This window comes from Lontra canadensis, unplaced genomic scaffold (assembly GCF_010015895.1).
Source record: "Lontra canadensis isolate GAN:19392208 unplaced genomic scaffold, GSC_riverotter_1.0 scaffold83, whole genome shotgun sequence".
Taxonomy (NCBI): Eukaryota; Metazoa; Chordata; class Mammalia; order Carnivora; family Mustelidae; genus Lontra; species Lontra canadensis.
In genome coordinates, this window is record NW_022631077.1 from 8179620 (window position 1) to 8204241 (window position 24622).

The 24622-nt window shown below is 42.2% G+C and overlaps 2 protein-coding genes across 2 annotated transcripts in view; one reads left to right on the forward strand and one right to left on the reverse strand.

Annotated features, from left to right (window-relative positions):
- Window positions 1-2734: 2734 nt before the first annotated feature.
- Window positions 2735-4987, forward strand: BHLHE22 (basic helix-loop-helix family member e22). The gene has a single exon (XM_032882640.1). It carries the CDS (start codon window positions 3831-3833, stop codon window positions 4953-4955), a length of 1125 nt encoding a protein of 374 aa, XP_032738531.1. The 5' UTR covers window positions 2735-3830; the 3' UTR covers window positions 4956-4987.
- A 14845-nt stretch (window positions 4988-19832) lies between these two features.
- LOC116882324 (cytochrome P450 7B1) overlaps window positions 19833-24622 on the reverse strand; it is a 171787-nt gene continuing 166997 nt past the window's right edge. Inside the window, exon 6 of the mRNA XM_032882641.1 lies at window positions 19833-20193. Coding sequence (XP_032738532.1) covers window positions 19906-20193 — 288 coding nt within the window. The 3' untranslated portion in view covers window positions 19833-19905. The remainder of the gene's footprint in view (window positions 20194-24622) is intronic.

The window sequence follows — 24622 nt, forward strand, 5'->3', positions numbered from 1 at the left end:
GCTATAGGTATGTTCCCTCCTGCTGTAACAAAACTGTTTTTTGCACAACATGCTCTAGCGTTTGGAAATTTTGTATCCAACACTCTGCAGAGAATGTTCCCTGTCAGGATGTGTTGTGGACAATGAGCCTCACAGCGCCAACCTGGGCAGCACAAGGGAGCCCTATTGGGTGTTGGTGATGGATGCCCACCTGCCCTTCCCGCCGGCAGAGTTGCCTGAGCCGCCTCCACTCTGCTGCGAGTGTCCCCTGTCTCCTGTCCCCCAATTGCTTTGGTAATTCACAGTGATCGTCTCTGAAACTGCACAGAGTCCCAGTATTTAGTTTTCAATGCATCATTCTCAAGAGGTCATCTGTGGGTCATGAGTTTTCACAGCCCGCCAATTTCCTACCCTTTCTTTCTGAGCAGCCAGAAGGTGTTTATTTTGGTTTGTTCACTGCTACCTTTCCAAATCGCTAGCTGCTTCCGGAGCTCTTTTCCAGCCTCTTGGCGGAATAAAGTTCAAGCATAGTTAACCAGAGTTCCTCGGGCCAGAGGGCACCAAGTGAGCAGCTGAGGCCAGTCCTTTGCAGGTAGAAGCCAGGCGGCAGGATCCCACTCAAGTGAGGGAAGGGAGCCTAGACGGTGACTTAGGGTGGCCACGATTAAACCAGGTAACGAGACACCAGGCAGATGTGTTTTCATTGCCTTTTAAGATAAATGCAGTGTTAAGTGCCTGACAACTTCCCAGAAGCAATCAGCAAAAGTTTACGAGTGCATAAACCTCAAAGACCATTCCCCAACGGTTGTTACAAGGCCCACATTTAGAGCTTCTATAAATTCTCCAGCAGTTTCCCAAAGCTAAGTTTCCTGTGACTACTAAGCAGCCACCTCCTCCGGGGAGACCGGGGGGGTGGGGGGGGGGGTGGGGTGTCTTCTTGAACTACCAAAGAGAGAGGTTTGGGGCTCCAACCGAGTGAACTATAGTTGCGGAAAAGTTTGTTCTAGAAGTTTGGATGGCCAGGGAGAGCAGGGAGGTGGAAGACAGGAGTGGAGGTGCTCTCCCGCGCTGAGTTATGTGGTAGCGGCGAAGGACCAGGGTCCCGCGAGGGTCCGAGGTCTAGCCAGGGCAGAGCCCCTTCAGTGGGGCTCCAGCTCGGCCATTACAGCCCTGCGAAGCACGGCCCATTTTGGCAGCGGGTAGCTAAGCCCGAGCTCCTACCGGACCCAGGCGTGCTGGATCCTTCGCCCATCTAGTGCCCACTGAGGGGCCATCAGGAATGCTGGCGTCGCACGGAAAAGTCCGGCCCGCTCAGATAGGCAGGGTGGCTGGGAAAACCGCGTGAGACATCTGGGGACCTGTCGCCTGTCAGGCCAGAGCCACGACGGCGCCAGCCTCAGCCCTTCGGGAAGTGACCAGAGGACTTTGGTAAATTACGGTCAAGCACACGGGACTCACCTATGTTTATAGTGAACTTTTGTTTATGATCCCAGTGAAAACAAAGCTGCTAATTGAAAAACAATAACAGGAGCGTGTCTTTAGCTTCCTAAAGGGAGAGGTTAACAGCTGCGGGAGCCAGGGGAGGGAGAGTGGGAGGGAAGTGGCAAGCGAGAGGCCGCCCTACACGTAAACGTGCTTTTAAGTCCCCAGTGAGACACGTGGGCCGGCTCAAGCCTTCCAGAACCACCGGCATGGGTCCTGGGCTGGATAGCTTCCCGCAGCCCGCTAGCTTTTTCTCAATCTTTGGATTCCAGTAAATCTGAAGGCGCGAAAGTAACCCACGACTGCGCAGTATTTCTGTCCCCAGGAGACTGAATCTCAGGCAATTATTCTGGAAAGATACCGCTGGGCCCCTTTTCATTCTTTCCAGGTGAAAATGCAGACGCCCCTGTGTCGTCCTCACCCCTCCTTTATGAAATAAGGCGCCCAACTGTTCTGATATTACCATTCAAAAACAGGTTCTGTGGCGAACCTCATTTGTGAATCTATTACAGAGATTAATAGATTATTTCTCCTTTTTCAACTAATTCTCAGTGGGGAAATTTAACCATATGGTAAGGAGAGAATTAGAATTTCATCACATTAGAGCAAAATGTAATGAAAAGAGTCCAACACCTGGGGCCAACTCTGAAAGCCACAATTAAAAGGTTTTTAATGAAACCAGAGAAACCAAAAATTTCATAGGCTTCAGTAATTCTGCCACATAAGAAAGATTTATTGGAGGTGTTGGGAAATATTGTTTTTACTTATGTCATAAGGATGAAAACCAGCCGCTAAATACCATGTGCTCCCAGATCGAACTCAGGAGCGAGAGGACCGCGTGTACCATTTCTCATCCGGAAAGGAGCACTGGTTTTCACAGCTCTCCCCTTCCTAGCCCTCCAAGAACAACCGAGGCAGATCCAGAGGTCCCTGAATGGCTTCCTAGCTGTCGGTTATGTTTCCGGGTAAATAAATACGCACAAATGCCCCCTTTGGTGTGTGAGAGGGTTTGACTCCTGGTGGAGTTGGCTGTTCTGAAACAACTGGATTTTAATCTTGAGGAAAGTTTGAGAAATCAGTTTCCTCCCGTTTAGGAAATCGTATGCTTCATAATCACCATCACTGTCTCAGTTATTTGGAGACCGCTGCAAGCGCACCCCTTCCTTTTTTTTTTTTTTTTTTATAATGGACTGCATGATCAAGTTGTTCTCCATTTTCCTTTTTTTTTTTTTTTTTCTTCCTCCCCAACCCGGATAGGAAATGGGCAGTGGGCGTGCGGGTGGAAATAAGGCAGTGTGTTCAAGGGGGACGACTGCTTTGCTCTCTTCCTGAGAATCCTGGGTGAATTTGGGGCAAGCCATCGGGACACTACTTCCCCCCGAAACTCCCATCACCAAATCCGGATCAGAGTCATTCTACGAACAGGGGTGGAGTATAATTCTCGCCCGCAAGGGTAATTTAGCACAAGATGAGACAGCAGTGGCGAGGGAAGGGCAGTGGGGGTGGGGTGCGGCGGATGGGGGCGTCTGCTTTCCCCGGGACTCCCAGGCTTTGCCGCCGATCTACAATTTGCTGAAGGAGCAAAGAACATCCTCGGCTCTAAGTAGGGCTTTTAGTGTGCTCATTGATGAGTGAAAGTCGCCACACATGTCAAGCTAAAGGCAGTTGTTGGGTTACTAACAGGACCCAGCGCCTTGCAAACATATGCGCTAAGCTGTGTATACAGATGGCACGCAGAATAATGGAGCCGGCGCCTTTTATAAAGCTCTAGCTGCTGCCTGTCTTCAGACCTGGGAAATGAAACTATTCAGACTCGCGGCCAGATAGCGCCTGCGATTGTTTGTTACCGTTTTAATCCTATTAATTAAAACGTTAACCTGATTGGGTAGAAAGCGCTGTCCCAACAGGCGAGTCTTCTTCATAATAACCTACTCAGAGATAATGATGTAAAAGACTCCCCCGTCTGTGGCGGCGGCTGGTTGATGGGTCCGGAAATCTCTTGAAGGTGAATCCAAGCAAGATAAACGGTGCGGAGAGGCGGCGCGGGGCTGGGCTCAGAGCGGCGGCGGCAGCGGCGGCGGCTCCACTCCCTCCGCGCCCACCCTCCCACCATGCGGGGCCGCGGCCCATGGTGAGCCCCAGCAGCCAGCACCATCGGCTGGAGACGAAGAAGAAGAAGAAGAGGAGGCGGAGAGCGCGGGGGAAGGCGAAAAAGAAAAAGAAGGGGAGAGGGCTGCCAGCAGCACCGGGACCGACGCGCGCACCAGCCCAGGAGCCCGGCTCGGGCGCGTCTGCGGCGCCGCCTGACTCCCCAGCCGAGGCGGCGGCGGCCGGCGCGGCGGGCCGGGGCTGCGCGCCGGCGCCGGACCATGGAGCGCGGGCTGCACCTCGGCGCGGCCGCCGCGGGCGAAGACGACCTCTTTCTGCACAAGAGCCTGAGCGCCTCCACCGCCAAGCGCTTGGAGGCGGCTTTCCGCTCCACGCCCCCGGGCATGGACCTGTCCCTGGCGCCGCCGCCCCGGGAGCGCCCGGCGTCGTCCTCCTCATCGCCCCTGGGCTGCTTCGAGCCGGCTGACCCCGAGGGGGCAGGGCTGCTGCTGCCACCGCCTGGGGGAGGCGGTGGCGGCGCGGGAGGCGGTGGCGGCGGCGGCGGGGTGGGCGTCCCCGGGCTGCTCGTGGGCTCTGCCGGCGTTGGGGGCGACCCTAGCCTGAGCAGTCTGCCGGCTGGGGCCGCCCTGTGCCTCAAATACGGCGAGAGTGCGAGCCGGGGCTCGGTGGCCGAGAGCAGCGGCGGCGAGCAGAGCCCCGACGACGACAGCGACGGCCGCTGCGAGCTGGTGCTGCGGGCCGGAGTCGGCGACCCGCGGGCCTCCCCGGGCGCGGGAGGCGGCGGCGCCAAGGCGGCCGAGGGCTGCTCCAACACCCACCTCCACGGCGGCGCCAGCGCCCCCCCTGGGGGTCCCGGCGGCGGCGGCGGCGGCGGGGGTAGCAGCAGTGGCGGCGGCGGCGGCGGCGGCGGCGGCGGCAGCGGCAGCGGCAGCAGCAGCAGCAAGAAATCCAAAGAGCAGAAGGCGCTGCGGCTCAACATCAACGCCCGGGAGCGCCGGCGGATGCACGACCTGAACGACGCGCTGGACGAGCTGCGCGCGGTCATCCCTTACGCGCACAGCCCCTCGGTGCGGAAGCTCTCCAAGATCGCCACGCTGCTGCTCGCGAAGAACTACATCCTCATGCAGGCGCAGGCCCTGGAGGAGATGCGGCGTCTTGTCGCCTACCTCAACCAGGGCCAGGCCATCTCGGCCGCGTCGCTGCCCAGCTCCGCCGCCGCGGCGGCGGCGGCCGCTGCCCTGCACCCGGCGCTTGGCGCCTATGAGCAGGCTGCCGGCTACCCGTTCAGCGCTGGGCTGCCCCCGGCCGCCTCCTGTCCGGAGAAGTGCGCCCTGTTTAACAGCGTCTCCTCCAGCCTCTGCAAACAGTGCACGGAGAAGCCTTAAACAACCCCCCCCCCCCCCCCGAAAACACAAGACCGACCCAAAAACCAGAGGAAAGTGAAAAGCCTCCCCCCCCCTTCCCTTTTTATTTTGGTCCTCTCATAGTTGTGAAACACTTGCAAACAAAGCAGAGGCGAGAACTGAGGAGAAATATCAGAGACAAACGGGACTTTTAGCCTTGACATCCCCAGAATCTCCGTCTTTGGGGTGGGGAGGGAGGGAGGAGGGAGGTGGAGTTGGGATGAAGTATGGATGTCTTTTTTTTCTCAGAAAAGTGGCAACTTTGGTGGCAGCCTAGACCGCAAGGGAGTTTAAGAAATAAGTTGGGAAGTAGTCGCTTGGTTATTAAGCGTGGAGATTATTTATTCAATGGCAAAATACTAATCCTACTAATAATTGTGAATTTGGCTAGTGCTGAGGGGCAGAGGAGGAGTCCGGGTTGGGTGGCTTGTGGGACGGAATATTCATTCAGACAAATCAGAAAGGGCACTTGAAAATAAATTTTGATTCTGAGCCAGGAGAAAAACTTGAAATGTAGACTTATTTAAGTGGGGGGAAAAAACCAGAAAGAGACACATTGCTATGAAAAGACTTGTATTTTTTATTGTCTCTGAACTTTAATCCTGTGAAAACACTCAAAAGTTTTGGCAAGAGTGATATAAAAAACTGACTGTGGCTGAAAGAATTGCATTTAAAAATATTTATGTGCACCTTGTTACTTTTCACTCTGCAATGATGTATTAACAATTCATGGTATTTATTTGTTATTCTTCAGTGACCCTTCCACATCAACAATATTTATCATGTGTTAAGGTCATGGGTCTTATGTGCAGATTTTTTTTAATGCCTCTAAAATTCTGTTTTATAGATTAACTTATACTGTGTGCCAAGTGTTTAAAAGGTTTATTTGCCAACAAGTATGAAGAGACATATTGATGTATCTGAGCTGCTTAGGTTTATCAAAGGTCACCTGGATATTTTCAGTTGCATCATCCCTGTATTTAAATTGAGCTTTAATAAATTGCTTCAGTCCAAAAATTACAGGAAAGGTGTATTCTTAATTGATGAATGAATTGATCTCTTTTTATGAAAGGGGACTCCTTTGCATTCTAAAAGGGAAAGACATCACAGCAATAGATCCTATAAGTAAGAACATGCTAAGCAAATATTTTTCCAGGCTGTGCTGTGCATTTTTAAAAGGTCTAATTTAATTGCTTTTAATATATATGTACATATATAAGTTATTTTAACTGTGGAGAATTATTTAAGTTAAAAAACTGGTTTGATTTGCCTATGGTGTGAAATCCTTTGTTATTTTTCTAAAAAAAATAAAATTTAAAAAGAAATAAAACTAAGGAAGAGCGAGAAGCTATTTACCCAAAGTGAGCTTTCAGTTTTAGTTTGCATGGCTGTTTGCCTGCCTTTCTGTCCTATGAAAATCAAGAAAACCTTTTTTTAAAAAATGGAGTCCTGCTATTTTCCACTCCTTGCAGATAATACAAATTCAGTTTGTCAGGTTGGATGGCGAGTTGGGAGCTATGATGGATCTACTGGCGGGTTTTGGATGTGTAAAGAATGATATATATCTTAAATAGGTCAATCAGACTATGACAGCTATGTATGACCATTTGTATGTGTATCTATGTCAGAAAGAATCTTTATTAAAATATTTTGATCAAACATTTTATTATTCTGTGCTTTGTGGAAGGAGCAATCACCTCTCTTCTGTGTTACTCTTTGCTTGAAAGGTAACAAAAAAGAAAGGAGTTTCAGAGAAGGTGGAACTAAAGTTTTGGCAGGGATACACAATTAAGAGTAGTTCTAGTTCACTTGTTTACTTGTTAATAGGACGATGGCTGGGCCTGGTCATTGGAAGAGAAATAAATGGGGTCACCGGTGAGACCCAGAGGAGATCCAGAGTTCCCATCTGCTGGCATGAACTTTGAAGGCCATGCTGCCCCTGGGATTCTTTCTCCCACTTGTATGGTATTGTTAACCATGCCAGGGCCTATCAAAGAGCGTAAAGTTTTTTGAAGAGTTTTAATCAAAATTTATATCTCTAACTGCCTGAAAGCCAAGGAAAAGAGATGGATTTGGATTCTCTGAGAATGGTTTTTATTGTGCCTTTCCACTTTTTTGGTAACAGGAGAATCAGGAAGGCTTAATTATAAGTGTAAACAATGCCCATAGAGATTTTCAAAACTTACTAGTGTGGCTTGTTAATGACATTTTCAGGGATTATATGGGGATTGGGTTGAGAATTGATTCTATTAAAGAATGAATAGGCTTGTATTTGGACCTTTATAATGTCTTCAATTTTAAAAGGCTTGATTTTTCCTGTGGTGGAGGTTTTAGAGATGGTGGCGATGGCGATGGTGGTGGAGTGAGAGTGTTTCCTCTGTAGGCAGTCTGCTACATGCATTTTTGTCTGCATAGCCTCAGCTCATAATGATATCCCTAAATGACATCAAACTTAGTGGGGGGTGAGGGAGGATATTTTCTGCTCCACTTGCCATCAAAAAAGATTAATCAGAACCTGTAACTTTTCAGAAAACATAACAGCAAAGGGCCTTGAAGCTGGAGCCCTCCCAGTCAGGGAGTGGAGGCAGAGGGAGGGAACAGACTAGGGCAGCCCCCGGGCAGGAAGAGACCGTCTCTCAGCATTTACCAGACAAAGCCTGGGTGCGTCTAATTATGATTATTAAAACAATTTCCATGACGATGTCTAATATTATGTTAATTTGAAAACAACTGTGTATGAAAACTGTCGACTATAATACCTAAATTCATTTAATGAAACACATCGTTAAGGCAATTAAACCTCCTGGATGTGATTAAGAAACATAATTACGACACTGTTCTGCGCCATAATTGGGTGTCTTTAATCAAGGGGTAAAGTGATCAGCAACACAGCCATTAGTTTGTATTGTTCTGGCCCTGCTGTCCATCATTCTGATTAGGAATTAACCACAGCCACCATCAGTTGAATTTTTTTCTTTTTTGCATATTAGCATTATAGGGGTTACACTTGCTCAAGATTTACTGCTTAATATTTCTCCTTATTAAGAGGACCTCCTTGAAATACTTACTCTGTAACCTCTGTACTGTTCAACTATTATTAGAAATTGTACAAATAACAAAGCTTGGACTTCAGGCGGAAAAGAAATGCTCGTCCTTCCTTCACTCTTTAAAAATTCAATCTCCAGTCTTACTCCTGAAAGAGACTTGGAATGGTTGGGGAAAGGAGAGCATGTTGAGAATGTCAGGTGAATGTGCACAATTATTAAAAATAGCAAGGTTAATAATATTTATTCTCATGTTGGTCATTTAAGACAAATCAATTCTCTTTCCCAATCCAGGAGTGGGCCAGCGTTTGGTTCTAGGAATAAAGATAGGACATCTGAAAGGAACGGGAGGGGTTTCCGCGATTTACTTAGGTGGCCCTCCATAGGGCCTCAAACTTTTCAAAGTTTCTTCAGCAGCAGCTTTTAGAGAAGGAAGCCGATGGTTGGAGAAACAGCTCTTCCCCCACCTGGCGAACCCCCGGCGCCGTCTCCTTTCTGAGATTTGAGTCCTGAATTGCGGCCCACTCTGAAAAATTGGCCCCCACACTTGTGGGTCCCAGATGGACTTCCAGACCCGAGCATGCACGACGGGCCCGAATGGCTGAGCAGCAGGGGCGGACGTGTGGTCTTGCGGAACTGTCCTGTGGCCCGAGCTGACAGGCCGGCGGATAAGCGGGAGGCGTACCAGACCGCCAGAGCACCTTGCCCCGCCTGGGAGCCCGCTCCACACCCACCACACCTCAGGGCGCTTTTCGCGAGCCGTCCCGCCGGGAGGCATCCTGCTATATCCCGCCTGTTAGGGAACAGAAAGTAGGCAAATGAGGCGGAGCAAGGATCCCACTTGGGTCCCACTTGGCCTTCTATTCCACCGGTTTCCTTCTCTAATCTCTCTCTAATTTCAATTGTCTTCTCTAAATTTTAATTCCTACTTAGGTCCCCTCTCCAGTTTGACACTAGGACCAACAGAAGCGTCGGACCTCTTCGTGGACTCCTACAGGACCAGCAGCTGATCATCTCTGAAGATCTTGCTAGTTACCCCCTGTATCTCCTCCCCATCGTGTGTGTGTGTGTGTGTGTGTGTGGGTGTGTGTGTGTGTGAGTGCGCGCGCACTCTGTGGTGCATTCTCCACTCTCCGCAGCTGGGCATCCCCCCAAGATAGTGTGTTGAGCTTAAATTCTTCTCCCTTCTATCCCACTCACCACCCATCCCTACTGCCGACAGCTCACCAGGGAGGGCCCAGGCTCACAGGTTACCCTTCTCCACGCGCTCTTGGTCTTGGACTCTGGAACCGAACCTTTCCACGGGCCCCGGACCCCAAGATTGCTCCAGCATGAGTAGCATCGACTTTTCCAATGTAATGACTTATGAAAGATATAATCATGTGTTAAATTGAATCCTCCGTTTAACTGTTAATGGTGTGCTCTGGGCACATTTACGTATTAGATGCTATGGTAACTAATTACCACTAGGAAAAAGGATAATACACTTCCCAGACTTTGAAAAATAATGATGAGAGTTCACTTGCCGGCTCGCAGCACACTGTGGCGGCTCTGCCAGGTGGAGCGTCAGAGTGAGTGGAGACCCGAAAGTGTGCTCGTAGAAGGCAGGAGGTAATGAATCCTGGTCAGAGGAGTCTCCTTACCAAAGCCTTTAATGAAACTGTGCTTCAGTTGGGGAAGTGGTGGTGGTGGGGTGTGTATTGGGGGGGGGGTACCAACTATACAACAGTGCCTCTAAACAAAATTAAATTGCAAGACATAAACATCGGAAACATAAATAAGTTTTCTTTTAATTAAAATGCAGCCCAGATTAAATTATCCACGTGCCAAGCAACTTTACATCAATTAGCAGTTTTTTGTTGTGTGGGCAAAATAAATGAGCCGGTCTCCTGCGCGCTCTGCGTTGGCACTTATAACTCAGATGCCCCTGGATTTGCCAAGCCAATGAAGTGCAGTTGATTTAAATTTGCCCCTTTAAATCAGACATTGGGCACAGTAGATGGAAGGAGGGGAGGCAAGGAGGAGGGAGGGAACCAGGAGACAATAACTTAAGTTTAAGAGCAAAAAAATTCTCAGGTTAAGAGTCCTTTTCCTCCCGTTGGATCTCTGGCTCTCCTGATCCACGGGTATATGATTACTAGAACCAAGGTTCTCTAGGTTGTGCTGAAAAACCAGGTGTCTGTTTCACCCCAAGGCCAGGGCAAATGTTTGTACTGGGACCTGGGAGAGCAGAAGTGAAGGAGCCTTTTCCCAGCCAGCCCGAGATTGCAGACAGAACATCCACCATACACGTGCCCACCGCGCTGCTCTGCTCGAGCTGCGCCCTGGGAGGGACTTGGTATCCGCAGCCACAGAGCTCCCGTTCTCCCAGTGCTTCCCCTGGACTGGGTTCCCAGCCCCTCCTGTGTGAGCAAGTTTCCAGCTCACATCCAGCTTCCAAGTTTCTTGGCACAGAAAGCGAAGTTCAGAGGCTTTGCCTCAAACTCTCTTTCTAGAGGTAGCACTAGGATCGAGTTGTCCCCTGCGCCCCCAAGGCAGGTGGGTTCTCCTCCAGATGCCAGGCTTGTCTGGAACACCCCACAGCCCTGCTAAAACTAGGAATTCTGCGAAAAACGCCCTAGTTTTAAACCTCAAAGAGCTCTTTGCTTCCTAGCAAAGCTGGGAAACTCTTTCTTTGCTTTTCCTGAGGTTTAATTTGGGTTAAATTCTACCACTTTATCTAAATTACTCGTCTTAACAGGATCCAGGAGATTTCTGGACTATTACAAAATTACCAGGTACCCCTGAGTGCATGTGCAAGTGTGTGTGTGACTTTTCTTTCTTTCCCTTCCCCTGTGTTCTCTAATTCTGGCAATATAGAAATACAGATTAGAAACTTTAAGAGAAATGACTGGGCTGGGAAGGTTAGACTGCAAAGGAAAAGAGGATTTTGCAGTGACCCCCCTCCCCACCATATATAATAAGATAGACAAGCCTATCTTACAAGTAAGCCTCTGGGATACGTTGATGGGGAGTTAGCTTTAATTATGCACACTGTGATATCAGTCTCCTTTCCAGCTTGGGAAAGAGTTAATTCTTTCCCAAAGACCATAGTTGCCCTTGTCTTCTCAACCTGATTCAGAGATGCAATAAAATATGAAGCAAATTTATGATCTGTTTCAAGCATTTTATTGCTGTATTTTTAAATTCATATATGCACATATAAGAACTATGATCTGTGAATAATTTGAAATGCTATAGTAGAATGATACATTTTAGATAAAACATAACCATATCTTTATATAATTGTCTCAGATTAAAATAAAAAAGAAAAATAGATTTCTAATGTGGACCAAACTGAAAAACTAATGACAGCCATAAACTGCTAACCAACCATAAATTAACATCTTCATCAAATGCTAAAATGTTATCAGTGGTTATATAAAGCAATTATTATTTCTCCTTATAAGTTTTAGAATAAAGTTCAGGGATATTTAAAGGATCCATTATTTACAAATGCTTCACAATCTTAAAGGTTTCACATTTTATTAGGAGGATGGTTGCAACTCAAATCTGCAGTGTTAATAGAGATGTTTAGAGATGAGAATTTAGATTTAAACATAAAAATGCTTCATGGCCTAAGCTCATTTTATGCATTTATTCTGCTCTGGCAATTACTGAAGAACTTGGTAGAAGGATTTCTTTGTTAAATATCTTCATCTAGTCTTTGAAAAGACAAGACAAATAATACCTTATTATAATGGGAGAGACCCAGGTTACATATGTAACTGGTTAAAACATTCAGTCATGCCCTGTCTGTTCAGGTAAGTCCAACTACATTTGCCATGTACAGCTTCTCTGCCGAGCTATGGTCAAAATTCTATCATCAGCCTGAGTCTGTGCCCTCTGTCTGAGATGTCCACAAAAAGAAACGATTTTTCAAACCAGGCCTCCACAGAAACATGAAAAGCCATGGAGGGGGAAAGGACGTCTATCTTTTGAATATCCCATTTATCAGGAAGCAGGGGTCAGTGAGTAACGCACTTTAATTTTTTTTTTTTTAGAAGCAGCAAGCATATCTATCTTTAAAGTATAGACTTCTCAAGACAGTGAAATTAAGTAAAATTTAGAATTACTGAACAAAGTAAACTGTTTTTAAAATTTAGAAAAAAGAAATATTTTCCAAAAATCATATTCACTTGGATTACAGAGGATCTGCATGGCATACACAATCAAATTATCTTTGCCCCTCAGTTGTTGTTGACAGTAGGTTGCCTTACATGGTAATTATTGTGGATGAACATCTCCAAAGTTCAAGGATTAACTAAGGTCTTCAACTGGCTAAGTCCTGGGACCACTCAGAGTTTAACTTTTTGCAAACATTGTTTAGTCTGAGGACTTTCTTCTGTAGAAATGAATGCTATCTTACAGCTTTTGGGTAAATCTAAAATGAGTTCAAAAGAAAAAGTTTAAAAAATGGATATTTAATTTAAAAACACAGAGAAAATACTTTAAGATTCATTTAAAAAAAATCCAAGTGATTCCAAATACTTAAAAAAAAATCCATTTAAAGTATAAAACAAAGACATTTGTAAAACTTTAAACATATTCCATAGTTCTTAGAAGTTGTGAAGTAAAAGTATATTTCATTTAAACATTAAGCACAAAAGACAGAAGAATTTACTAAAAAATTTGGGTTATTTGTCAGGGAATAATGACATATATTTTATGTTAACTATAATGGCTCGTTCTTAGAAATAAATGTTATATGGAGTAATGTTCTCTTATGAACAAATAAAAATCTCAAACTAATACATGCTTTATGAGTGTTTAAATTTGACTCAATGAAGAATCATTAGATATTCATACCTTTTCCTGTTATACACCTGTTATTAGATTATAGTTACCTTTACCTCTAGTTTCCTCTATAGGCACAAAACGTTGTAAGGAAAAGGAAATGCTTCATGAGTCTATCTCTAAATATTTACTTTCTGTGTCTGAAATATATCATATCTTTCCTTATAAAAATGAATACATTTAGGAATTGAGAAGATAAATTATACCTCAAATAATTAACAATAAACTATATTAAACCCACTTAAAATTATCCAGCATAACCCCTGAGTATTTTTTCTATCCAATTATATCTTGAATAGAAAATGCATATTATTACTCACATGATCGTGGCTAATTCTGGACAATTAAAAGTAAAAAATTTTTTAATTTACTCAATAAGTGCTTTTTTAGAGTAAAATTGAAAGCAGAGATAATAATTTCATAGATTGCCCATATAGTGTCATGATTAATCCTAGTTGTTAATACTGAATTGACTAGTTGAAATACACGGGAACACCTTTAGAGTCTGAGACAAGTTCCTGTAAAATGTTAATGACTCACGGGAGTGTTTCTTAGAGAAACCAAGTGTCCAGTGGAATGCTATGTGTACAGTTACTGCAGAAGCCACATTTAATCCTCATCAACACCATTCTGTGGCGCTTGCTGTATTTACAGTTTGGATTTCAGCTTTATGAATAAATAGGATACTGCTCAAATATTATTCAGCTTCATTCATGATCTGTGGTAAGTGATCTGCAGAAGACAAAGACCACATCTAATGGGATCTCTCTTCCATTTTTTGTATTTTTACATCTCTCCACAGATGACTGCAATTATGAAGAATGTGGTCTAGCAAGGTCAGCCCAGTTAAAATAAATTATTAAAAAACATTAATCCCCAGTATTTCTTGGGTCTATTTTTATAATTTCCCACATACACAGCTAAGTTAAAATATATTGAAAACTACTCTGACTGAAACAATGAATGTACTTTTAGGGAGGGTATCAGAAAATAAGAAAGTGTGTGTGTGTGTGCGTGTGTGTTTGGGGCAGGGGGGGCGGGGGGACAGGGATATGAGGATAGTCAGATAGCAACATTATCCTCCAAATAACCTGCTATTTGGAACCAAATCTTCTGCCACTGAACATGCCTCCTAATAGGGAAATGAGGACACACAGTCATTCACCTGCACTTTAAAAGTTGATTTATTGAATTATTGTTGTAAATAAGATATAATTAAATAGATTTACAAAGCATTTGCATTTCTTACCTAATGTCTTTTTAAGATTTGCTTCCTCATAAATCCACATATATCCCATTTTAAAATCAAAAGGTAATATTAAACAAACAATTCAGAACAACAGTTTTTTATATTATATGGCACTCCTCTGGCTAAAAAATATTTTTAAACATAAGTATTGACAAATTATCTCCTATTTAAAATTGTGCAATAGAGTTTTTCACAAATTAAATTTATCTTACTCAAGGAAATTATTATAAACAAAATAAAGATTTAAGATAAAAAGTCCAAACATCATTGATCACTGATTTAGATCAACACTATGAAGACTAAGTAATAATTGCTTTAGAGAAATAGTAGAGAGTTTTATGTGATTGCTCATTATAATTTAAAATAATGCTACAGGGAATGTAATCGTGGCTTGCTAACTTTTTCTTAATTGAGTATGTGAATATGAATACCTAATAATGCAGTTCAAGTAAATAATAGTTTGTAACATTGTGAATTTAATAGGTTAAAAACAGTGCACATTCTAAGGGTTTTTAATTCATCTTTTATAATTATTGATGTTATTTTATGCTAAGATCAATACCTAAATAATTTTTGTGCTTTGATCTTTGAAATTGGTTTTAAGATTCCACTGTTAAATTAGAAGACATTTACAGGAAATGTTACCCAAATTATTTTTTTATGAGAAAATAAACAGAAGTCATCATGTAGATTTTGAGTTGTGACCCCTTTACCTTAGACTTGTGACTCCACACTTACTGATAAAATGAAGAAGATATAATTAAGTGTGCCAGGAAAACCAAAAGAAGGCAGATAAATGTTCCCATGTAGGTTGCTTAGCAGCATGCCTTATTTAGTGGTAAATTGCTTTTTTTTTTTTTAATATGTTCAGAGCATTTAGTATTTGCTACTGAATGCATCATTACCGTTGGTCATTGACATAAAACAACAGTATCATTCATTTCCTTTAACTTGAAACTTAGGGGAGGTTGTAAAAATGAAAAGATGGGTTTTTATGATATGTAAAATATAGTTTTTAAGACATTTTAGAGCCTCAATAAGGTTTGGTTTGGCTATTTTTGTCTCATAATCACAATACCCGATGTATATGTTTTATTGTGTGTAATTATGCACATAGTAATTTCTCATTACAGAACACTGCTTGGGAATGACTGATGGAAGTCTAGATCTAGTGGTAAATCAGAATTTTAAAACTGTTTTAAAGAGATGAATTTATTACCTACAGGGACACTTAAAATAGATTAGTTGTGTATGTGTTGTTTTTCCTAATAAATTGTGTGTTTTTGAAGAAGGGTAATCCAGTGCATAGCAACATATCTAGAACAGAGGCAATGCTCAATAAATGTTTGATTGAATTAATGAACAATTAACTATGTAATGACTAAAAAATTATTCCCTTTAACAAATACATAGGAACGGATTTTAAAAGACACAACCTTGTTAAAGTATCTGTTACAACTTTGTTTGCGTATTGCATTACACTTTTCAAAATAAATCCACATACCTTACTATGTTTAATCTTTATCATGAACCTTCATGTCAAAAAGGCCTTATTGTTTTTATTTGCAAATAAGGAACTGAAGCAATGAGAGGCAAAATGACTGGTTGATGACAAACTAGTCACACCATTGCTGGAATCCATGTCTTTTAACTTATTTCTCCATGACATATTTTTCTATTCACAAACACGCTTTAACGACTAGATGTATGCCTGTTACAAGACTCTCTTGTTTTGGTTCTACTGTCCATTCCTTTTATATAACACTTTCTCACCCATTTTGTTTATTCTTACTTTCTATTCTAAATTCTTGTACACACTTCTAATTATAAGTGAAGCAGAAATTAGAATTGAATAATTTCCTGTGTTCTCTCTACTGTAACATTGCAAAAGTGTACTACTGAGACAAATGTAAGAACATGGAGGTTTCTACTTCAGGTCATATGGTAGACTAGATGTCCTTCTAATATGCAAAGAATGGGCTATGCTTGGTGGCAGGCAGAAGAGAAAGCCTAGGGCCCAGGTTGGGTATGTGTGTGTGTGTGAAATCCAAAACTGATTCATAAAGCCCAAAACTCACAAAGGGAACATCCTTGTAGGTGAACTAGAAAGAAACCTTGCTCCAGAGAGCAAAACTGAGAGTAGATCTGCCTCTCTCCGTAATGCTGAAGGAAAACAAAACAGAAAATCTCTCCTGTCTATTCCTAATCACAGGGCTGCTTTGTAGCTGATTTAAGGCCAGAACCCACATTACCTATGTATCTCCCACCCGTCATCCCCTCTCAAGCTGCAAACTTAAAGTAATGTGTGTTTGATCATAACATCAGCAGTCTGACAAAAGAAACTCAACTTCTCCCTGAAGGAATGAGTTTTAAATTCAGGTCTTAAAAAATTTCCAGAGATAAAATTCCAAGGAATATGGGCTCAATAAACAATCAACACTGAGTAAGAGTTCAACAGACAAACTATAGAATCAGACTCACAAAACACTAATGATTTAGAAATATCAGATACATAACATAAAATTGGTTTCTTAATATACTTGAAGAAATGGAAGAGGATATGGAGCATATGATGAAGGAAAAAGACACCAGGGGCGCCTGGGTGGCTCAGTGGGTTAAGCCTCTGCCTTTGGCTCAGGTCATGAACTCAGGGTCCTGGGATGGAGCCCTGCACCAGGCTCAGCAGGGAGGTTGCTTCCCTCCCCACCCTGCCTGCCTCTCTGCTTACTTGTGATCTCTCTGTCAAATAAATAAATAAAATCTTAAAAAAAAAAAAAAAAAGACTTAAAAATGACCAGGCAGGATGCCTGGGTGGCTCAGTCGGTTAAGCTGCTGCCTTTGGCTCAGGTCATGATCCCAGAGTCCTGGAATGGAGTCCTGCATGGGGCTCCTTGCTTGGCAGGAAGCCTGCTTCTCTCTCTGCCTCTGCCTGCCACTCTGCCTGCTTGTGTTCTCTCTGTCTCTGACAAATAAATAAACGAATAAAATCTTTTTTAAAAAAATGACCAGGCAGTGGGCACACGGGTGGCCCAGTTGGTTAAGTGTCTGCCTTCGACTCAGGTCATAGTCCTAGGATCCTGGGGGCCAACCCCATGTTGGGCTTTGGCCTCGGGTGGGAGCCTGATTCTCTCTCTCCATTGCTTGTGCTCTCTCTTTCTCTCTTAATAAATAAAATCTTAAAAAAAAAATGACCAGATAGGAATAACAAAAGAGCGTTCTCAAATTGAAAATGAAATCATTGAACTTAGCACATTCAGTGGGATCAGAAAAACTGAAAGCTGACAAGTTGGCAGCTGGCACCCTGGCTCAAAATCAACCCACAGAAGGGAGAGGGTCGTAAGGACCTGAGATAGAACATAACAAATCTAGAACATCTCAGAGAGAATGCAGGCAGTCACGGACTCTGTGTGTGTGTGTGTGTGTGTGTGTGTGTGCGTGTGCATGTGCACATGCACTATAGGGGTTGAGGACAGAGTTTGTAGCAGCCCAGAGTAGAAGATGGTGGACACAGCAGTGGGAGGATTTTTTGTTCCTGCTTTGGCCTCTACCCCCAATTAAGTATCTGAAGGATACAGTTTCTATCACAGGATGAAGAGATTTAAAACATGGTGGATGCATGTTATGGCATAGCAGTTAGAAGCAACAGATTAAATATATATGTGTATGTGTGTGTGCGTGTATACATATATATAAAGTAATACGAATATATCTTTAAAAACATAGAGCTTAATAAGAAAATTAAGAAGGATCTCATATAAAAAATTCATTTATGTAAATTAACATACACACAGGTACTATGTTCTATAAAAATATATACTTATGAAAAGATAAATATCAAACACATAGAATGTTTGCCTATGACAGAGAGGAGTATAACGGTGAAGATTAGGGATAAGATAGAATAAGTAGACAAAGGCAGAGGGGACAAATCATAATTGTGTACCATGAACTAAGAAGTATAAGGGGCATGATTACTCAATGCTATGAAGTTAAATAAAAAGAAAGAAACAAACTCCATGGATGAGATAAAGAGCAGATTAGATACATGGTGTAGAGACAAAACTGACAGTGAGATCTAAACAGATGACCTAGAATATAAAATAGAGGTAGAAAAAATGGGGAGGAAAGGTCAAACAACATGGAGTGTAGAGAGAGAGAGGATCTGATAGAGTCTGGGAGAGGTATTACTCCAAGATTATGGCTAAGAATACTTCCTACCCGATGAAAGACACACATTCTCAGACTCAAGAGGCGCTGTGACATGCAAGAGTGAGAAATTGAGACTAAGAACATCAAAGACAAAAAGAACACATTAACCCTATCAGAGAGAAGAGGCAGACTGCCTTCTGAATAATTAAAGTAACGGCTAACCTCTTGACAGCAATGATGGAAGCCATAAGAACATGCAGTATCTTCAGAGGGCTGGGAGGAAATAGATTTGTGCACACAGCAAAATCATCTGTCAAGAACGAAGGCAAAAATAAAGACATCTCCAATCAACCAGAGCAGAGCTTAACTACCAGAGCCCCACTAAGAAAGGTTTAGAGCATGTACTTCAAGAAGGAGACTATAAATCCTAGAGCATCTATTGATTAATAAGTATTGTAAGTATTTTATAATGTTACTTTAAAAATCAATCTCCTTTTTAAAAACAGTAGCGCAACACTGAAATAGTAGAAGTTCCAATCCACGCGATGCAAATTAACTGAATTTTATTACCTGCCTTTCCTGTTTAAGTACAGTGGCATCATTTAGTCAGATGCCAAATAATCACCTGGTAAGGTGAAATTAGAAAGCTCTGAATTATGGACACAATGCTGCACTGTGGGATTTAAAATTATACTGCATTCCATAATGGTGTAACTCCAAAGAATACAGATCAACTCCAAGTCCGAAAGGTGATGTGTCAAGAACAAATACTGCGATCTGATTTCTCAGTTTATATAAATGGAAGCATTAAGGAAAGAGTTCACTGCAATACTGGCATAATCCTCAGAGTTTACACTAAAACCAAGTGCTACCATCAATCCTGTCATGATTTTAACATTTGCTCTTAACAAACCAAATACCAAGGTCTCAGGCAAATGTTGAATATGTAATAGGTTTTGTGTGTTCTTATACATTAAATCTTCTCAGTATCTAACTCAACATGAGTGCTCTTACATAACAAGAAATTTTGTTGCATTGAGCCTTAGTATACAAAATAATAAAGAACACTTATGGATGATTAAATATTGACGTGAAGTTGGAGCATTTAAACTGCAAAACTCATTTAAGGCAAACGTACCCTGGCGGTATAGACATTATTGATATTACACTTGAAGGGAACATTTTCATCCAGTTTATCTCATGAAAATTTAATTTCCTTCTTCTCTGAGAATTTGGAATTTGTTAGACTGTGTCCATTTTCAGCACAAATTTCTACTAGTACATAAAGTGTGATTTTACGTATTAGAGAAGAATCTGAGTGACTTAAAAAAAAAATCCCACGGAGCCAAATTTATTGTGCTACATTTACCATGACGAGAGAACATCACAATATGTAGAAAAACATAAAAAAGCTATTTTATCATTATGCTGATTTTGATGTCTATTTTCATGTCAACATCCTATTTTAGTTTATGATGGGTTTTGTGACCAGGTACGAACGGGACTAATTGCTGATCAAATATAAATTTGCACTTTCTTTAAAAAATAAACAAACAAACAAAGCAATTATATTTGCAGAAATTCATAACAAATCGATGAGCCACGGACATTTAGATGAGTTCAGATACATTTCTTTTCTTTCTTTTTTGCTTCTCTAAGATTTTACTTTGTACCTGAATAAAACATCAGAAGCCGGATGCTGAATGCCAAATAAAAGTCGACTGTAGTTTGCTTCCATAGGTTTATCATCAATTATTTCTAAATCAAAGTAAGTTAAAAGTATAACCAACAACTGCTTTACTTCAACAATTGCCAAAAATCGGCCTGGACACTTGCTGGCTCCAAAACCAAATGGCAACAGGTAATACTTCAGCTTCTTCCCGTTTTTGAAAAAGGCAGTTTTCTTTTTACCGTCTTCTACAAAACGATCGAATCTAAACTCCTGCAGAGAAGAGACAAGGAGTGTTAAAGTGCAAAATTTACATGAAATAGTTTGAGCTCAGGTCCACAACGTGGCCCGTTCTCTCTGCCCATCTAAAAAGGCTCCTTTTAATTCTGCAAATGCCAGAGAGTAAAACTTGACTAGGTGCAAATTATGAATGAACTTTCAAAAAAAGTCAAATGCTCCTAGGAAATGACTTCTCCCTTACCATCGTGAAAAGCACATACCTATATGACTCTTCTTCCTAACTCGCACCTCTCTCTTATGCTGTTTCCTAAGTGAAGAGGTAGTCTCTTTAGTTTTGTTCCCTAAGATGGTCCCACTTGGTGGACGGACGTTGGGTAGAAGGTAAGGGCCCTGTCACCGTTGTTACAATGGGATACGAATGTCTTGGGCCCCACGAGCTGCCTAATATGCCTTTTCTACTCCTTCCCAGTCAGTTCCTGGTGGATGAGGACTTCAACCTAAGATTCAATGCTTATGATTGGGTTAAATAGACATAAAATGAAATTTGAAATTTACATGAAGCTCTAGAGAGGAACTAAACCACAAAACCCATCTTGCTTGTTTTTTGATGTTGTACTGAATTTCTCCTAGCACGGTGCTATTACAATGGACTCTCTTTGGGTTAACTGTAGGGTGGCAGGTATTTCCAATATGTTTTCATAAATAAGTTACATTACTTGTTACAGAAAATTATGGGACTGGTTTATCCACGGTGTTTAGCCTGGCATTAATTTACTCTCACTTGAGTTTCTGTGAAGAAACTGAGTGACCTTATTTCAGCCCATGGTGAATTAAGCCATTGATTAAATTAATGCACGTGGCATGCATGAAAATGACCAAGTATTTCCTATACTTGGTGCTCATTAGCATTAGATCTGCTCAGCACACAAGTTTGATATGAACTACATGAAGTCAGAGGCAAAGAAGCAGGTCAGACTGAAAGCATTTCATGTTATAGTGAAAACCTTACAATCGGTGGACAGCTTCCAAATACGTCACAGATGACCTAATTTTCCCACTCAATGTGAATGCCATTGAAATAATTTCCTTTAAAGGTACTGGTCTTGTCTTCTTTTACCTAGGCACCTATTTTGATAAATATTCATGCTTGGAAGGCACACTTTGGGTGGTTTCCATTCCCGTCCAACTTGCAAGTTGGTGCAATCATTAAGGCCAAATTAATCCGCATTAGAACACAAGTAATTTTCCTCCCCACAGACAGTTCTGGGATGTATCTGAATAGGATCTAACTAGTGCTAAACTAAAAATATCGGTGCCTCCCCATAGTGATGAACAAGGACACTCTGTTGACATGCACTGTATTACTGGAGATAGAGTACAATATGGTACTCTCTCTTCGTGACCTTTTCCATGACTGAGGCCCAAGCCTGCTTGCCTGAGTGTAGGACTGCTCCTTCCTCCTTCTCACTGGCTAATCTGAGGAGAGAACACTCCACCGGAGCTCCTCACATAGCCCAGTCAGTTCACGTTAACTAACTCATGAAATGATTTGTTGGGAAAAGATCTCACTGTAGCCACACTCTTTAAGCCAGGAAGTACAAAATGAAAACCTGACTTGGGTTATGACTTCATAGTGTCCCGATTTCATAAATAAGCCAACAACTGCTTTATTTCATGGCTGCCTTGTTCTTCTTCGTGAAAGTGAATGTGCTGCTCTCTGAGAGGCCAGTGGGATAAATGCATGACACCCCCCAACCCTGTGACCTCCAGGTAGTGTTCACAGTCAATTCCCTCAAATTTCTATTCATTCAGCAATGTCTCTCCTCTGGTTTTCCACCAGCTTTGCTTCCATTTCCTTATAGTAAACGTCTTAGAAATTCCTACTTAGTTGTTTATATTAAGAAACAAGAAGAGGAAAGGCCAACTTCTTTTGCTCTGTTACTACCATCAAGCTCAAAGGGCACATGGGCATAAATATATTTTTTGAGTCAAAATTTATTTTCAGTTTGTTTTCCACAGTCAGGGCATGCAGAGCCAGAGCAGAAACCAATATTAGGACAGGCCTGTGGCAGAGGCTAGGGAGATGGTTTGGTTTTTGCCAAAAAGATAAGGGGTATGGTAGTCTCACCTGTAAGATTCTGGGGTCATAGTGACTAGAATAAAGTGTTAGGATCTCAAGATGCACACATTCATTTGGAACAATTTAAATGCAGGAGTCATCATGTTGACATAAACTCTTTGCAGTCACCCTCACAGCTCAGCACTTCAAAACTAAAAACGGTCAATTAAATGCCATAATAGTAAGTGGATGAGAATAGAGAATTCATGAAAGAAAGGGCATGACGCTGTAATTCCACATCACCCCTCTCATAATTCTTGTGGTTGACTTCTGAACATCTTTCTTCTGCTGAGGTTTGTCTAGGCACCCACCACAGTAATCACGCTGCCCTGGCCTCTGATTGATTGAGGATAGGGTATGTGACCCAATTTCGTCACTGCTACAGAGGAAACATCTGTGACGACATCTGATAGAAGTTCCTTTCTTGTGAAGAAAGAAAAACAAACAAACATATGCTTAATCCCTTCTCCTCTGGACCTAGTTATTTGTGAGTCTGATGCCTGCAACAGCAATGGCCTCCAGGTTGAAGAGGGAGCTACACCCACAGGAGATGGCAGAGCCAAGAAATCCCAGGAGATTGGAGTTGTCACATTGTCTTATTTATCTCTGTATTTTCAAAGCACCCAACATAGTGCTATGTACATAGTAGAGGTTCCATATACATTTGTTGCATTAATGCATAAATACATGACAATAAAGTATATTTTAAAAGCAATCTTCAGGCTTCTGGAGAAAACACAGATATTGAATGAGTAAATAAACATGTAGAGAATGAAGCATGGATGAATATTCAGCCTTCATAAATAGAGAATGGTATAATATTTAGCATGAGAAATCAAGATTGGATACATGATACAATTTTCTGGATAGAAAAGAGTTTTGGTACAAGTGACTGAGGAGGATTGAACACCCTAATTTGTGTGCTCCGAATATTGTCTTTAGTTCAGTTTAAGAGATTTGTTTCGAGACTTCCTGTATGACAAACATTGAAGTTAAAAAGGCATTAAAACGTAGTCTTGCTGAGGTAGGTGACATACAATTTAACCAGGGTTTGGATTCACTCAATTATCATTTGGGGTGTAGGAATCCAATTCGAGAATATACGGACTTCTTAAAATAAGAACTGTCAGTGTTTTGAGTGGACGACTAAGGGGCAGCGCTCTTGCCTTTGGGTACACAATCAGCCCTCCTGGGAGCAAGATGACAGGGTTCCTTTCTATCTGCATGACTTAAGTTCCAATTCATTTGTACTAGCACGAGAGAGCGTGCCCATCTCCTCCCAACTCTGCATTTAGAGTTTTCACAGTAGTCACATGAAATCAGCCACGTGGGATATTTAAGCCACAAAAATTGACAAAATCAGGGCTTCTCAGAAGGCCGTTTTACCAGCACACTGATGGTTCCAACAGAATGAGTATGAAGGCCAATTTACTGGTGTGGCGGAAACCCTCTCAACAAAAAGCACTTAGCTCTGAGAACACAGCCATGTGATAAGACGAATTCCCTAAACTCTAAGCTCTTAAAGACAAGGGTCTTTTAAATTTCTGTGCCAACACCCCCTCGCCATTATGCCTATCAAAATGCTTTCTGGATAACAGATGCTCAGTATGTATTTGTTTCCTTGAAGTAGACTGGTGACATTATCTCTTCCAATTTGAGGTACAGACAAAAAGGTAGAGTATTTCCTCATTTGTTATGATGAGCATATTTGTAGAGCAGTGACAATAATCAGAATACTATTGCTAAAACAGTTTTTAATAGTGATTTAGAATTTGTTCAAGGGCTTTCAATTTCATTTTATCATTTTAGAGTCCCTACATGGCTGAGAAGTTAGATAGGGCAGACTTGCATGAGGTCAAATAAGGTCTTTCACTTTCAGAGCTTTTGGGAGCGCTCCGCTCCAATGGCTTTGTAATTAATTTCTTGTTTCCCTGTGTCCTTACTTTAGAAGGCTACTTGGCTGTGTTAAAGCATTACCACCTTAAAAGTTTGCTGTTTCTTCCCTATGGCTCCATGGTGTTTCCAGGCTTCCGTTTGTACCTTAACATGTCTGGTCACAGAAAAACCAACCAACAGATTTGCTCCTCTCCATAGCTCCAGGTCGGGATGCTGCATTTTGGCAGAAAGGAAATCATCACCATTTACCAATTATTTGAGCGCCAGATGCTTGAATTCTGGCTAATAATAGATGTAAATTTGAGTAAGGCTTCAGAAAAATTTCAAAAGCTATCTATTCCTAGTTAAATTATCTAGGCTTTTTTGAATAGCATTTAAACCAAAAAAAAAAAAAAAGAGGGAAAGGAAAACTGAGAGGGGTGTTTCCTGTGCTCTCTGTCATTGTCT

What these genes read in the sequence shown, in the direction of transcription:
- BHLHE22 (XM_032882640.1), top strand. Translation starts at nt 3,831, where the DNA reads ATGGAGCGCGGGCTGCACCTCGGCGCGGCCGCCGCGGGCGAAGACGAC.